General features: G+C 38.2%; 1 protein-coding gene across 1 annotated transcript in view; it reads right to left on the bottom strand.

Moving 5' to 3' along the window:
• Nucleotides 1–2,872: 2,872 nt before the first annotated feature.
• Wdr43 (WD repeat domain 43) overlaps nt 2,873–17,867 on the bottom strand; it is a 50,330-nt gene continuing 35,335 nt past the window's right edge. The window contains exons 12-18 of the mRNA XM_010604694.3: nt 12,923–13,009; nt 9,446–9,477; nt 8,382–8,445; nt 5,849–5,962; nt 5,211–5,280; nt 3,156–3,205; nt 2,873–3,057 (exon numbers count right to left, since the gene is read on the bottom strand). Coding sequence (XP_010602996.1) covers nt 2,881–3,057; nt 3,156–3,205; nt 5,211–5,280; nt 5,849–5,962; nt 8,382–8,445; nt 9,446–9,477; nt 12,923–13,009 — 594 coding nt within the window. The 3' untranslated portion in view covers nt 2,873–2,880. The remainder of the gene's footprint in view (nt 3,058–3,155; nt 3,206–5,210; nt 5,281–5,848; nt 5,963–8,381; nt 8,446–9,445; nt 9,478–12,922; nt 13,010–17,867) is intronic.

The raw sequence follows: 17,867 nt of genomic DNA, 5'->3' as shown, positions 1-17,867 counted from the left end.
GATAGGTCAATATTGGCCACAGGCCCTACCCCAACTCTTGGCTTAGTCTGAGTTTACCTGTTAAGTTCCATGTACTGCTTGCTCCCAGCGTCTCCTGGCAGGATGCCAGCTCTCCAAAGGCAAAGTGTATCTATCGGTGGGCATTGGCATCCATCACTGTGACAAACACCCGAGACAGCTCACGTAGAATACTCACACTGTCCCCCAGATCTGCAGGTGCCAGGTCAAACTGGCCCCACTCTCTGGGCCACCATCCAGGGCAGTGTGTCGTAGTGGGAGGGCAGGGAAAAGCTACTCACTTGGTATGCAGAAGTAAAGCTGGGGAGAAAGAGGCGTGGGTCCCACGGTCCTTGGGGCTTGCCCTAGGGACCTCCCACTAGGCCTCCTCTCCTAGAGGTCCCACCACCTCCCAGCTGCACTGCACTGGGGACTAAGCCTCTAAGATGTCAAGTTTGGGGAGACGTTGAACCAAACTACAGCAGGCAGGCTTTCCGGGAGGGTACTGTTCAGCGATTGTATCAACTAACTAAATATTATCCGGCAAAGAATAGGCAACAGTAAATATTTGATAAATGACTAAAATGTAAGCTCGGGGACTGACTCCCATAGGAGTTGCCCTAACCACCAGACATACATCAGTGCACCCGATACCCTTGCTACTGAGGTCTCAGTTCTGACCTTCAGATGTTCTTCCGTATTAAGGCTTCAGTGCCCCAAACCTCATCCTTGACATCTCCTTACACAATACACTCATCTACACCCAAACAACTTACTTCTACAAATCCACCTTAAATAACACCAATTATTTAAGATTCTTGCCAAAAACATCTAAACCAGAATCTCATCACAAGAAAACAGACTAATCCAGAATGTAGGACACACTGTAGAATATAGCTTAGTCTATGCGAAATCACTTAAACGTCAAAATCAAGGCACACACACATGCACAGTGAGGGCAGAGCAATACCAAGTACGACAAATGACCCACTGGACCCGGGTTGGGGGTGGGGGGAACCCTATGCACACAAACTTTCGCTTTCTGAATTAAAGCAGAATAAAACATCAAATTATCCTGACTCCAAAATTGTTTTCATAACAAGCACAATTCTGCATTTTCCTAAGGCAAAAACACTTGTAGAGCTCACCACGTTATCACTGACGCAGTGAGGGGAGAAGAGGGGCTGACGCGCAGGGTCTCATACACAGCGCTGGCACACCCACCCCCTTTACTGTCACTACAGCCCAGCTAAGTGGGACAGCTTCAAAACCAATCAGCTGTCACTGACACTGGATGAGGACAAAACTTTCTGTTCTTTCACCTCATTATAGATTCTAGACTATCCAATAAGCCTTGAAAGCCTGTAGGCAGAAATGCTAGTGAAGTCACATCACCTTTTAGAAACTTTCACACAAGCCCAGACACATGCTGTATTCCTCTACATACACCACGAGACAACACTGAGTAAAGATGAGTATTTATTCACTTTACAAAGAGATGGTATTAAATTGTCATAAACAGCTCCGTTGATAAGACAAATACTACTGTTCATTGCACCAGCAATGAGCTCCAACTGCATTCCCAATCAGCTCTCACGGCTGCAGCTCTGTGAGGCGAGCACAGAATCTCATTCTGCCACAGATGTTACAGTTCCTCGGAGATAAAATGGTTTTGTTTACATATTCACAGGTGAGAAAAAATAAATCCATGTGCTCGACCCTTCCTTAGAGGTGACCTTTTATCCACACGTCCCCTTTTGAGCACTAAGCAAATCCTGGCTCATTCGTTAAAAACAAAGCAAAATGCTGATAATCTGAAAAGGCTTTGTAGCACACCAAAATACTTATTTATACATACATAAAAAATCTTGAGTCAGATTTATTATTTTAAAGAAAAACAGATACCCTAACACTGCCAGGAATGGGTAATAAAAAGGAAGAAACATTAAATTACTGAATTATAAAAATATTTTCTTTGGAAAAAAAATTCCAACAGGTCATCATTAATATTTAAAACAAAGAGAAAAAAATAAACAATTGTTCTTTGATCCATTAGTAATTTAAATAAAAATGAAAACCTCTTTAAAAGCAGCAATGACTGAATTTTTTTAAAAAGTTCCAAGTAATTAGCACTCTATACACTTAATGATTCTTTACAGGTAATTTGCAGTCAAGAAAAATCCTTAATATGGCTAAGTCTTTACTTTTTTAATTACCACAATTTTTTGTTCATCTTAAAAAAATATTTCACATGACAGCTTAAAAAATAAGTGGCTATTTTGGGGAAGTACTCCAAATATTCAATCTGACTTGTCAGATTACCACAGTTAATAGACAAACTAGGGATATAGGTGAAGTTTTTTTAACCCCAATCATTTTCACTCGTTTGTAGTTATTCCTTTTATGAAAAAAGTATCAAATTAAATGTACCAAATTAAAAACTTTTCACTAGTGCTGTGTCCCATCTGGATTTAACAAAATATACCAACCTGAGATAAGAGCTGACTCCTTCACACGCATCCAGTTCCTGAACCCCTAGAGGATATGTCTGTCTTCCTGGAAGTCAATTCCTGACCAACCAATCATACTAGGATATTGTATTATAAAAATATACCATATATTGGACACTCATGTCAGTACATTGCAGAAAATGTGTCTATTTACTGTGTAAAGTTTATTAACATTTGAATGAAACACTCTTATTTACACAGTTACGAGTCTGGGGCACTCAGGATAGCAAGGTGGCGTGGGAATCACCGCTGTGGATTTGGAACTGTGCAGCGGCCCTGGTGTCCTGGCACAGGGACAACCCTCCCCGGGAGGATGTGGCAGCACTGGGAAAGGTGAGCCAGAGTTTAGGTTGATGGGCTTGTTCTTCTGTCTTCATTCTTCTTCACTTTCATTTTCAGGATCTAAATCAGAATCTCCATTTAATTCTTTTTCGCTGGCTACGTCTCTGTCCCCACCATTTTCTTCAGCCTCATTGTCTTCTTCATTCTCTTCCTCAGTATCTTCATCTTTTGTACTTTCTTTCTCTTCCTCATCTTCATCCCAATTATCCTGGTAGAAATATTAAGGAGAATGGTTGTGAAGAGCTCATCTTTGCACAGCGTGAGGACATAAAGGCAGATTTATGTACCAAGAAACAAATCACTCACATCAGAATCCTTATCAGCTATTTCATCGTCAGACTCCTCTTCAGAAGATTCTGAGGGGAGAAAAATCCAACCTTAACATTGTAAACAAAGCAGAGAGCATAGCCCTGAAAATTAAGCAGCACCTGAACTTACTTTTAAAAATATCACTGTATACTCCGTTATCACCTTTGAATTATTAGTGTCTCCATAAAAACATTCAATAAATGCCTTACAGATGTCACTGCACCATATTAAATAACAAAACCCCTACAAAATCTCATCTTAAAATACTAAGCCATTTCTAGGCTACAAATGGCACCAGTAGATAGAACAACATTCAAAAAATTATTTATATTACCTATGTTCACTTTAGTATTATTTTCCTCTTATAATAAAAATTTTCCTCTAATACATGAAGGTATAAAAAGAAAATAGTGATATGCCACTTGATACAGACACAATCTTTTATTCCATATCAAAGATGGTTTTCCATCAACTTACCGCCCAGGCCATCTTCCATGAAATCAATGCTAATACACAGATTCCACTGCTCTGTGGAGTCTCACAGGTAACTATGCCAATGTACTGGTATATCTAGCCTTGCACTCTAGCTTTCCCAAGTCTTGATACCTGACAGGACAAATTCCCCCACCTTGTTCGTCTACATGGCAGATATTCTGAGTTCTTTGTTCTTCCAAGTAAGCTAAGTATTAAATTTATGGAATCTGGAGATAGCTGGCAACTTGACAATATCATATCTTTTGAAATTACTGGCTTATCTTTAAATTTATTCAGGTATGCTCCTGTATCCATCAATGGTTTTATAGTTTTCCATGTAAAAATACTTTTAAAATATTCTCATAATCTTGACTGCTGCTGTGCAAGAGATCTTTTTTGGGGCCAGGGATTTATCTCAGTGGCACTGCACCTGCCCAACAAGCACAAGGTCCTGAGTTTGATCCCAGGTACCAAGAAAAAAAACGAGAAAGAAATCTTTTTTCTGAATATACTGTTTACTAAGTTATTACTGGTTTATATAATAATGCTAATTCCTTGTTGCGGATAATGTGGTATCCTATACACCTGCTTATTTGCACAGCCCTTCATTAATAGTAATGCAAATATAGATTCTCTTGGATTTTCTATGCAGAAAAGAGCAAGTATAAAGTACAAAATTCATTTCCTCATGTAGTACAAGGTAGGAAACCTAAAAGCAATAAACAGTATCTTATGTCTTATTCCTGACTTTAGTGAGAATGCCTTTAAAGCTTCACTGTTGTATTTGATAAATATTTACAAGTAAAAGAAATTCTCATACATTTCTTAGCTGCTCTTATAGGATGTATAAAGACTAGGTACCTCTGTACTCTTTGACTCTACCTATTAAGAAAGTATTTAGTGTTCCCCAATTAACCCACTAATGTGATGACTATAATTAACAGATTTCTTGACGCTAAATCACCTTATAATCTTTAAATAAACTCTACTTGGCAACAGTGTTTATCATTTTCCTTAAACACTCCTGTAATCAATTTACTACTTAACATCTTTGAAGTTGATCCACAATATTATTTTCTTGACACTGTCTGGTTTTAACTGTTAACAAGGTTATACTTAACTCACAAAATGCCTAAATGGCTTGTAAACAACAAAAATGATCTGTTCTTTGAAAGCTTAACAAGAATCACTCACAAAAGTCTCTAGCCTTTGGAACTTGTGAGAGGTTTATGACTGTTGTCAGTTTTAGAATAGACATTTAAGTCAGTTCTGACTACTAAAGTTTTCTCATAAATTACTAATACTACCTAGGTTTTTAAATGTATTTTCATAAAGTTTGTTCAGGGTTCTTCTGTTTAAACATTTTCCATACAAGATGCCTTATGTTCTTGTTCTCATACTTGTGCTTGCTCTTTCATGATCTGTTTTGGCCACAGGCTTTTACACCTGTTGTGTTAGAAGAAGTATGCGGAGCAAGAGCTTACTCACATCAGTGTTTTCACAAAGTAAGACCACAGAACTGAGTCACTGTAAAAACTGATCAATCCAGTTTCATGCTCTACCCTACCCCACTTTTACCTTCTTCATACACCAATTTGGCCTTCTGTCCAAGGGAAGTCATTCCCTTTGTTTTCTCTGACGCTGAAACCTGAAAGACAGGGCAGAGTTGTGAAGCAGAGAGTAAGCCCATCCCTGGTATCACAAGCACCACCGTACACACCTTCCATATACACTTTCCTCATCTACAATGGATGGCCTGAGTAAAGTGTGGAATATACAAGAAAAAAATTACTCTTCATATAAGCTGAAGGCCCTCTGAAGTGCTGAGAGGATCTTTCACACCAGAATTTTAACTGTAGAAATACCCTGTAACTTGTTTGCAGTAGCAGGTCCAACCTAACTGTATTAAGTTGAAATAGCTAGGCTGTCAAACAGGTAACACTTCCAGGTTAATGACTGGATTCTGATTTACTAATTTCTTAGAGCCGGGTGTGGCAGTACACACCTGTAATCCCAGCACTTGAGGGGCTGAGGCAGAACAGCTACGGAAGTTCAAGGCCAGCATGGGCTACATAGTGAAACCCTGCCTCAAAGAACTTAAAAGAAAATTTCTTATGGGACTAGAGAGGTCTCCATGTTCAGGTAAACAATCCTTACTCTCTTCTCCATTCCTACCACATGCAAAACTTTTAACCAGAACAATTTGATTTACTCACTTGTGTGACTAGGAGGATAAGCTTCCCATGAAGGTGTGAGAGTTTCTGAAAAGTTTTGACTCTGCTTTCCATTAGCTGGTAGAGTGTTCCCAGCTGGTGTACCAAGTCAGGCAACTAGAAAAAATAATAATTATACAAGGTTAGGAGGGAGAGAAAAACTGCCAGGAAGGGCACACTGCAGGGTGGGAATTCTTCATACAGATAACTTATTTCAGATAAGGTCAATACAAGTAGATATTAAATTTTAGTAATACCCCACCACACATCTCTGAGCTAAAGAGGGCTTTCCTCTGAATCTTACCCTCCAATGACAGCACATTATCTGCCCTGTTCCTGCAGTGAGTTAGAGGGAACTTTCCCAAGTCCCGGAGTCCAGCTGGTCAGTGTCCCTGAGAACCAAGCTGACCTCGCCTAACATTTTAAACATCCTCCTGGCTAATGAATAGTCATGCTTAAGAAATTAAAGCAGGAAATCTTTTCTTTGTCTCTATAGAGCTACAGAAAAAAGGACTGAACACCTTTTCCTTCTATTTTTGACACCTGGGCATAAAGTGCTTCATTCCAATGTTAATAAACTTTAAGCAGCACATAGGCACATAAATGAGTAACACAAGGTTTATTGTGATTGCATTTTAATTCGTCATCTCCCATTTAGGTGTTCCCATTCAGACTGTGAACTTCAATGTGAGAGTTAGTGTCTTCTTGTGTAGTTCTAAACCCCAATGCCTAGAACAAACCTTGACTTAGAATGACACTTAAAAAGGGCTGGAGTAGCTCAGCATATAGCATTTGCCCAGCATGCGCTACGCACTGTGTTTAATCCCAACACTGACCAAAAAAATGATACTTAAAGACATACACTAAGAAAGAAAGAAATCCATAAAAAGCATTACTTTCTCAAAAACTTGTGGGCTTTGGGACTCCCACACCATATTTCTTTAACCTATTCTGCTATGACCTTAAATGTTACAACTGCTACTCCAGCAGTAATTCAGGAGTTGATTCCAGAAGCGATTTCCCTACAAGGCCTCCTGGGGCCTCTTCCTCCTTCGCAGTCAGTAACTGGGGTTAATGTCACCTAGCTTTCTAGCCAGCTGTTTGCACTGACTGTTCCACGCGATCACCATGCTACCCAACCACTCTGCTCACCAAACCCCCCAATTTGCCTCCCAAGATCCCTGCAGGTCAGGAGGCGCTTTCTGCTCTTACTGTTCCTTGTCCTCCCCCCGGCTAACATTTTGGCAAAGTTCTTCCCAGGTACCCAAGAATGAACTGCTGGCCTCAAAGCAGGTTACCCAACACCTCCTTGCTTCTCACCATGGAAAGCTAAAGGAGTCTGAGCAAATAAAGGACACTGGCCAAGCAGGTTCTGGGTGGAACCTAGGGAGAATTATAATTTAAAAGCAACCAGAGATTTTTTTCAGCTACCCACTAAAACCTTTCAAGAAAACTTACTGTAAAGTGCAAGATATTGAAATAAAAGAAAAATATGTAATTTTATTTCTAGCTTAAAATATAGCTGGCATAATAATGGCAAAGAAGCTAACACATATAATATCATGTAAGGCTTTTTGCCAATGTTACTTCAAGACCTCATGTTCCCTGTCTCCTATTTACATAGATAATATAATCCAAGTAACAGTAAAGAGGCTCGAGGCAACCCCATCAAAATGTCAGGGATTAAATATTTTATTTATGACACTCATTTCACAAAATACCCTTTATTCTCCTGGGACAAGGTTGAAGACATTTTAGCATAAAAACTTACAAAACTTAGTAGTCTTTTAAAAGGAAAGGGAAGGATTTACACAATATAAAAACAAACTGTAGCCAGGTATGGTGACATTGGGAGGCTGAGGCAAGAGGACAGCAAGTTCAAGCCCAGCCTGGGCAACTTAGTGACTTAATGAGACTCTCAAAACTGAAAAATAAAATAATCGTTGTAGAAAGGGCTGGGGATGTTGCTCGGTGCAAAGGCCCTGAGTTCAATCCACGTACTACTCCCCCGCAAATTTTTTAAATAAAAACCCATTTTACTAAAGTTATACACATAGAAAAATACCTGAAGGCCATGTCAATATATGACATTTCTCCGCCCTATATTTCTCAAAGCTCTTTATAAAATATATATTACTGAAAGGTGAAGGTGGTGAAGGGAGGGCAGGGGAATGGGGAAAAAACAAAAACCAAGACATATCATATCATGAAAAGGCTCAAGATCCCAATGATAAATGTAATTGTATTGTTTGCTTTAAATGTGCCAATAAACTTAATGGAAAAAAAGTAAAATAAAAAATATATTACTTTTCAAATCTAAAAGAAAAAGAACCAATTTACTAAAAGATCGCAAGAGAGACACTGGGAAAAGGTACATGTCAATGCACCTGGGGAATATCAAAATCACTGAAGCAAGACTCTAATGGATGAAGGACAGATGAGGAAAGGACAGCTTTATCCAGCTATTTATCCAAGTTTATAATACTTATCAAAGCTAGACTTTGATAAGCTAGACTTTGACTGAGAAAAGACTTACTGTGGACAGGTACGATGCATGAACCGTTAACACACACTTCAGCCACTGAACCATTAAAACAGCACTGGAAAAGAAAAACCCAAGTAAACAACGTTTATGAATTAGAAATTAAATACAACAGAAATAGAAAATTAGAAAAATCTGATGGGCACGTAAGGCTCTAGAATTTGTGCTGAGAAGATGACCATAATAAATCAATGATTGTATTTCAGTCTTTTTGGCTTTTCACTGAGGCTGAGACTCCTGTAAAAGAGCAACCTCTTGTGGGTAGGGAGAAACCTGAAAATAGATCAAAAAAACTACCTCTAAAACAATTCAAAAATAATTAACTGATACCAGAGCAGTAATCTTCATCCAACCTAAGCTCGGTTGATTTTGCATTTTACTTTCACGACAGATGATCCCTCCATTTACTAAATGTCATAAAAGGCCGTTTTCCTGAGACCAACGTTAAAAGGCTAACACAGGTAACTGTGAACACCAGTCCTGTCAGATGAATCCTCAGCCTTCCTGTTCTGTGAGCTTAGAAGGCTGATGGGGCTCTACATATCGTAGATACCACATTACAAGCCTGGGACCTCTAGTATGACTTCCTTTTTATTTTTTCCAACTTCCTATTTAAATGTAATCAAAATATCTACAAAAACACCTACAAAATTTAGCCTTTTATGTAAAAAAATTTGGGGGGCAATGCTAGGGATTGCACATGCTAAGCAAGCACTCTACCACTGAGCTACATCGCCAACCCTTAAACTATTTCAGTATGGAATCTTAAACAGCTACTAAAGGCTGGCCAAATTATTAGTACTAAATTATTAAATATGACTAATTAAATAACAAATAATAAAATATAAAATGTTTTCCAAAAGTAAACTACATTATAATAAAATCTCAAGAGTAAGAATTATTCAATTTAAAATGGGGGAGGTTATATATGTGACACAGGAATTCTACTAGAACACGGAGCTATCCAATATTTAATTTTCTACCCTCAGAAGTTATTTTAACAATCAACACTTATTTACTTATATAACAAGGCAATTCAAGTTATCTAAGTATCTTACCTATTAGGGTGTCCTTGCAACCTCTTTGTAAGCTAAGGGAGAGAAAAATATTATTAGCAAAAGCACTTCACAGGCAATCAATTTCCATCAATTTCTAAGATACAACAATATAATAGAAAATTACTCCATTTAGCAGTCTATTTTCAAAGAATATAATGTATTCTTTGAATTTATTCCAAGAAGAGTAACTACCTCATAGAAATCTAGGTTTTGTATGAATGAAAACCAGAACAGGCAAATCAATGGAGACAAAAAATAAATTAGAGACTACAAGTAACTGAGAGGAAGAGGACGTGGGCATCACTGCTGTGTACTAAGATTTCTCTGGGGAATGACAACTGTATCACATGGAAAACACTAAAAAACGGACAACCCAAAAGTACTAGAACAAAATAAAAGACATAATGGGCAACAGGGAGACAGATCTTCTTCTGCACATGGGTGTGGGGAACGGAAGCGGGGTAAAGACATTAAGATGTGTTACGTACATGTACCAATTCCCCATGATGAAAGTAAGCATTACATACTGCAAACAAGTAGTACACTAACAAGAATAAGAATTCAAACCCCAAGCAAATTCAACTATTTGATATTTAACAAAGGGGCCAAAATCATACAGCGGAGGAAAAGCAGTCTCTTTAATAAATGTTGCTAGGGAAACTGGCTATCTACATGCAAAGGATTGAATGTAGGCCCTTATCTCTCACCATATGCTAAACTAAAATCAAAATGGATCAAAGATCTGAATGTCAGAACAGAAGCACTTAACCTGCTAGGAGATAAAAGTCACAGGAATCCAGCCACGAATTTAGTTCAGCGGCACCATGCGTGCCTCACCTCACAAGCGCAATGTCCTGAGTTCGATCCCCAGCACCAAAACAAAAACAAAGTCATAGGCATAGGCAGGGACTTTCTGAACAGAACCCTGGTCACACAGCAAATAATACCAAGAATCAATACATGGGATTAGCCAGCAGATGTGGCCCACCGCTATAATCCCAGCACTTAAGAGGCTGAGGCAGGAGGATCGCGGCTAGTTCCAGGCCAGCATGGTCTATAAAGTGAGTTCAAAGTCAGCCTAAACTACAACTGTCTCAAAATAAAATAAAATAAAATAAATCATCATATCAAATGAAAAGGCTTCTGCACAGCAAAGGAAACACCCAAGAGTGAAAAGATAATCTACAGAACAGGAAAAAGTTTTTGCCTGCTATTTTTCAGAGGACTAATATCTATCTAGTCTATATAAAAAATTCAAAAAATTAGACTCCCTAAAATAAAAGACCCAATCAGAAAATATGAAATGAATAAACACTTCACAGAAGTACAAATGGCAAATAAGTATATGAAGAAATGCTGAAGATCACTGACCACCAGAGAAATGCAAATTAAAATAATACTGAGATTCTCTTATGCCAGAAAGAATGACCATCATCAAGAAATCAAATAACTGGGCCAGGGATGTAGCCCAGTGGCACAGCACCTGCCTGGCAAGCACAACACTGAGTTTGATTTCCTGTACCAAGAAAAGAAAGAAAAAGGAAAAGGGAAAATGAAAGGGAAAGAAAGGAGGGGGGGGGGCTATAAAAAAAAACATTTGCACGAATCCTTCTGCACTGTTGATGGAAATGTAAACTAGTACAATCACTGTGGAAATCAGTATGGAGATTCCCAAAAAAACTGAACCTAGAAATTCCATCTGACCCAACTATTCCCCTTCTAAGTATCATGTTACAATGACACAGGCATACCCATGTTTATAGCAGCAAATTCCTAACAGCTAAATCTTGGAAGCAACCTACATATACATCAACAGAAAAATGGATAAAGCAAGTGTGCTATTTACACACAATGTGGTACTACTCTGCCATAAATTATTTGAGTCATTTGTAGAAAAATGGATGTCTATATCTTGAGACATTAATACTAAGGAAAATAAGACACACCAGCTTAAGTTATTACATGGTTTCCCCAATATGAGAAATCCAAAATATAAAGAGCAAAATATCATAGACAACAAAAGTAGGGAGACAAAGCTTTCTCAAAAAGGAAGGGGATCAAGAGATGGAGGGAGAATAGAGGGTGGGGAAGGGGATGAAAAAGAAACTGAGATGCCTTAAGCACGTACCAACCTCCACAAGGAATGTAAACATTGTATAATGCAAACATGTACCAACTGAATTTTTTAAATGAAGTTTAAGACACTGAACTGTGTACATTAAGAGTGAATTTTATTGTAAGTATATTATATCAAATTTTTCTAAACACATTTAAAAAACTCTAGGCAAATTTTGGTAGAGTATATAATATTCTAAAAACATATAGCCCACTTTTCTAATAGATACTGCTTTTTTAAATAAAGGTTTTCCCTACCAATAATTGTAAAGCAACCCACACCATAAAGACTTCAGCATGTTAAATGCTATCAAAGTAAAATTCCTGATAACAAAGAAGCCACTCAATCGTTCGGGCTAATTTTTGATAATTTGTATCTCTTGTACCTCTTCTTTAAAAGCTTCAGTGGAGGGAAGGGAGGAGGGGGTGAAGGGAGGGCAGGGATAAGGGGAAAACATAAGAGCCAAGACCTGTCATGTAAAGGTACAAGTTCCCAATGATGAATGTAACTGCAATGTATACCTAAAATGTACCAATAAACTCAATGAGGAAAAAAAAAGCTTCAGTGGAATTACGTATACTCTTAAAAGAAACACAGAAAAAGATCCTCCCTAAGGAAACTAATGACTAAAAACCACATCAATGCAACATGCAACACATCTCAGGACACTGTCCTCTCCCTGGACAAGGACTGGATTTGAATGCTGCGCCCTAACTGCACTGCAGTTACTCAGCCCCTGGTGCCACTTGGGGCTTTCCACGCCCCCCACCCGTTCCTCTTCTCTCATCGAGCCTCTACCCGTCCCTTTCTTAACACTGTTAAACAGGGTTCCTGAAGCAAAGACAGGCTGACCACTTGTCAGAACAGTGAGATTACCCACATGCAGGCCATGACAATAATACTCTAACCTCAATGCCCTCTCCAATTCTAGGCCTAGATCTTTACACCCCATCTGCAATAAAGAAAATCAAAACAGGCAAAAGTGGTTCCGGTTTTAGGTCAAAGCACCTCCCAGGATATAATGAGCAAAAACCAAAGTATGTGAGGGCTCCTCGTGGGTTTTTCTCTTGCAGTGGCCCCCATGTAGATGAAATCCTGTACACACAGCAGTTGTGTTTCCCTTAAAGTTCCAAATGTGTTCTATGTGAAGACACGTACCCTCACTGCTAGTGGAATAAATGTAACAATGCCCATCATATTTGTTTTCACTGCCTCAGGAATTCATCTATTTCACTTTTCCTTTCCAAAACACTTCCCTCCTATTTATCTGTCACTCTCTAAATGCCACTTGTCCTTACATATCCACTTCTTATTCCCTTTAATTCAGATCAGAACCTTAAAATGAAAAAACCAGTATTTACCTCTTGCAACAACGGAATAACAGCATGCAAGGGTATCCTTAACACAGTCTTCTTTATCAGGTTTAAATTCCTAGTTTGAAGTACTTTCTGTGAGCAAATAAAAGAATCATTAAGATAAGCATAATTATAAACTAAGTTCACTATAAGAAAAACCATAAAAATTACTTTAAAACAGACAAAAGCAATAAACTACCAATTGAATTTACCAAATCAAGATTGCAAGGACTGAACGGAAAATGTCATACATCTTGTGGCTACCAAGAAACATCTCTTACCAATTGTTTATATAAAATACAAAAGAGCATATCTAGTCATGTAAGCTGGGTGTGGTGGCTCCTGTCTGTAATCCTAGCATGGAGGGCTCAGGCAGGACTGCTCCGTTAGTTTAAATGAGCCTGAACTAGAGAGAGAGACTTCGCCTCAAAAACAAAACAAATAAATACAGATCTGTACCATTTTAGAGATAGTCCCAAGCCAGCACAAAGTCCTGAGTTCAATCCCTGGTACCAAAAGAAAAGAAAAAAGAGAGAGATGCCTAAGCCCCCTTTTTCTGGGGGTACAGGGAGTTTGAGGCAGGGTCTCACTATGTAATTCAGACTAGCCTAGAATTCACAGCGATTCTGTCTCCCAACAACTGGAATTATAGGTATGCACCACCACACCTGGCCCAAACATCCATTTTATTAAATTAAAGCTGCACCCACATGAGAGTGAGTAAAGCAGTAAAATCACACTTGGCAAAAAAACCTCTTTAAATTGTCAACTTTCTTGATATAATTTTAAACCAAAAAAGATTATGTAAGTGTTTCTTTCACTTAAAATCTTACAGCTAGATCCACAGGAGAAAAGTAGCTTTCATTCTGGGCTGTAGTAAAAGGGACAGAGCAACACAGTCCTAGTCCTGGCCCTGGCCCTTCACAGCTGCAGTTTTATGGGCTTGGGCGTGTATTTTAGCTTCTGAGCCTGACATGCTTCCTAGAGGTAGGGAGGAGAAGGGAACAAGAGTTCTTTCAAGTCTAATTTCCCCTTCAATGTTTTTAAATATAAAAAGCAGGCATACTGAAGGGCAATAACAAAGTTAAGAGTTTTCAGTCCTTTTTCTTTCTATTTTCTGTTTTGGGGCTATGAGAGGTGGCCCAATCTAGTTTAACAGTTCCTAACATAACCTTGTAGAATACCCTATGGGTTGGATTTGCTTGTAAAACTACTTTTATCCCAAGTCTTGCTAAAGGCACCAATTCTATTTAAAAACTACCCCATAATTACAAAATTCTTATGCAAAAGAAATAAATCATATATAATCATCTAGGAACTGAATGATGGACTGCTGTTTTAATACAGTAGTTTCAATTAGCTTCAAATGACCAAAATATGGGATTCAAAACAAAGTATGTTAACTTTAACAAGGTACCTCACGATAAAGTGTCCTCAAATCACCTCATTATAAATCTCAATTACAAGGTTGAAGAAACTATAGAAAACGTTCCATACAAAGTACTTCATTACTTTTTGAGGTATGTCATGCTTTTGTTAGGCCTTGGACTTTCCTAAGACGTTCACCTAAACCATGAGTGTTCACTGTCATAAATGGCCAAATGGGGGAGGAAGAAGGCAGGGGAGAGAGAGGGGAAGGGAGATAGGTAAAGAGGCTGGAGATGTACCTTGGTGTTTTGTCTAACGTACATTGTGAGACCCTGGGTTCCATCCCTAACAGCCCAAAAACATACATAATGGAGGACTGAATCATGAGTGGTTTGTAAAACCCACTAATGCTAGAAATATAGTGATCATAAAATTTGTTATCCAAACTGGGACACTTTTTGAAACAAAAGGGGTTGAAATTAATAAATCCCCAGAGATAAGAGGTATAAACCAGAACGGTAAGAAGCCAAGTATGAAGGAGTAGGGCCTTGCAGCAGACTTTTTCCCAAACTCTTGCATACCACTGAAGACAGAGGCTCGATGGTAACAATTTGAAATTTAAAATAAGCAACTAAAAATGAATTCTCCAAATCTAATAAGCTACATGAAAATGGACAGAGAAGTCAGCATTAACTTCTATCAAGGATATATTTAAGAAATGACTCTAAAAAGCAGAATGATTAACTACCAGGAAGATGGCACAGATGAGATTTTACTTTTACTTCTCTGTGACCCAAATGATACATGATGTATCTTTAAAAAACATTGTCAATTTGATAAACATATTTACCTATGAAACAAACATTATGAAAATAAACATTACCCTCAGTTTCCTTGGGCCCCTTTACAATCTCTCTCCCTCCCCCCTTAACTCCCAGTCTTGGGCAGCCAGTGGACTACACACTGGTCTATACAATATTTTCTTGTCTTTTTTTTTTTTTCTTGTCTTTCTTTCAACAGGGTTTTGCTGCTATGTATCTCAGTCTGGCCTCAAACCTGCAATCCTGCCTTAGCCTTCCTAGTGCCAGGATTCAGGCGGGCAATGCCACACTTACTATGTTGGTCTGTTTTCTAGGATTTTTACATGAATAGAATCACAATATTGCTTTTTTTTTTTAATATTGCCCCTTTTGATTTGATTTCTGATTTCTTTCTCACAGCACAAATACGAGATTCATCCATTTGTCAATCAATAATAATACATTCCTTATACCAGGATATAAACAATTTATCCATCCACCTACTGAGGGACATTATGGGTCCCTTCCAATTTTTAGCTATTACAAATACAGTGGCTATGAGCATTCATGTACAAAGCCTGCTGTCATGAACATGTTTTTCTTTGATAAATAACTAGAAGGGCAGGGGACTGCACACCTGTAATCTTGAGATTACACTTGAAAGATTGAGGCTCAGTGAGTACTATGAGTTTGAGGTTGCCCTGGGCTACACAGTGAGTTCAAGCTCAGCCTGAACTACATAGCAAAGCCCTGACTCAAAAATTTTAAAAAATCAACAAAACACCCTGGGAGCAGAATGGCTGAGTTGTGCAGTAACAAGAGATGAGTTTTAGGTGCTCCATATTCGTAACAGAGCCTTTTTTCAATTTCAGTCAATCTATTACAGGTACACAGTGCTGTCACACTGTGGTTTTAATTTGCATATTTGTGATGATTAATACCTTTACAAAGGTTTATTGTCCATTTGAACTCTTCTGTAAAGTGTCTGTTCAAACTTTTACCAATTTTGAAAATTTGAGTTAAGTCTATTATTAAGAGTTCTTTGAACGAGAAAATAGATTCATTCATAGGAAAATGGATACATATTGAAAATATACTCCTAAGTGAAATAAATAAGTCACACATGTGTAAATACCAAATAGTTTCTCTGATGTGAATAAACTGCAATAATACATAAGATCCTAATAAGATTACTGACATTGTGAAATGGGAAGAAAGGGGCTAATGGTGTAGGGAAGGTAGGATGGATAAGGGAAAAGAAAAAAATGTGAGATAACAAAAAATGGAAATAAAGTGTTTGTAGATGGGGAGGGGAGGAGGGGGTGAAGGGAGGGCAGGGACAAGGGGAAAAAATGAGAACCAAGACCTGTCATGTAGAGGTACAAGATCCCAACAATGAATGTAACTGTACTGTATCCCTAAAATGTACCAATAAACTCAATCAAAGCTGAAAAAAAAAAAAGAGTTCTTTGGCCAGCCATGATAGCCTGTGCCTGGCTGCCTGGACTACAATTGTGGATATCAACTCTTTGCCTGATTATGAGTTACAAATATTTTTCCCAGGGTACTGCTGTTTTTATACCAATGTTACTACTTCAAGAATACAAGTTTCAGGTGGGGGTTGTAGCTTAGCAGTAGGGCACTTGCCTAGCATGCATAAGTCCCTGAGTTCCATTCCCAGTAGTGCCCCCAAAAAAGTTTCCATCAGGAGTGGTGGCCCACACCTGTAATTCCAGACTCAGGAGGCTGAGGCAGTAGAATCCCTGAGTTCGAGGCCAGTCTGGCCTATACAGTAAGTTCAAGGCCAGTCTGAACTACATGGTGAGACTGTCTTAAAAAACAAAATAAAAAGAATACAAGTTTCTAATTTGGAGGAAGTTCATACAACTATTTCCTATTTTAATTTTTCAAGCTTTTTGAAAAGTATCCTAGAAAACTCCTAGTTTTTTCGAAAAGTTCAGCTTTATGAGGTTTTTCTGTTTGCTTGTTTTGGTTTTGGTTTTTTGAGACAGGGTCTCAACTATGTATGTAGTTCAGACTGGCCTCGAATTCACAGCGATCCTCCTGCCTGTCTCCCAAGGGGCTGGGATTGCAGGCAGGCATCACCATGCCCAGCTCAGCTTTATGTTTTATATTAAGGGTTTCTGGTCCATTTTACAATGGCTTTTGTGTAAAATAAAACTGAGGATTTTTTTGTTTTTCCCAGTTGTGTGTAGTCTTATTTTTGAATTGTTTTGGTTCCTTAATCTGGCTTTTTTCATCAATATTACACTATCTTGACTATACAACTTTACCTTAAAATCAGATAGGTTAAGTCTTCCAACTTCTCTTTATATTATTATTGTCCCTGCCTTTGAGTTTCCATATTGATTTAAGATCCGTTAATTCTTTCTTTCTTTAGTAGTGCTGGGGACTGAACCAAGGCCTCACACTTGCTAGGTGAGCACACTGCCACTGAATGACAACCCTGGCCTCTTTTTTTCTTTTTTCTAAAATTTACTACAAGATGAGTTGCCCAGGCTCATTTCCAATTTGCAATCTTCTCCCAAGCCTGAATGGCTTCTGGAACTTTAATTAGCAAGAGTTGAATATAAAAATTAATTAGGGGATAATTCCTCACTGTAACAATACCAAATATTCTAACCTATAAAAATGTGGTGTAGACCTCCATTTCCTTAATTCATCATTAATGTCTCTCACTTGTTTTAATTTTCAATGTAGAGATATTCATCTGTTTTAGATTAATCCTAGGTGGGTTTGACACAAATAGTACCATAAGGGGA

The sequence above is a fragment of the Fukomys damarensis genome, unplaced genomic scaffold, assembly GCF_012274545.1.
Source record: "Fukomys damarensis isolate Sample0158 unplaced genomic scaffold, DMR_v1.0_HiC HiC_scaffold_2, whole genome shotgun sequence".
Taxonomy (NCBI): domain Eukaryota; kingdom Metazoa; phylum Chordata; class Mammalia; order Rodentia; family Bathyergidae; genus Fukomys; species Fukomys damarensis.
Note: the sequence above shows the minus strand (reverse complement) of the source record. Positions and strands in the feature narration are given on the sequence as shown.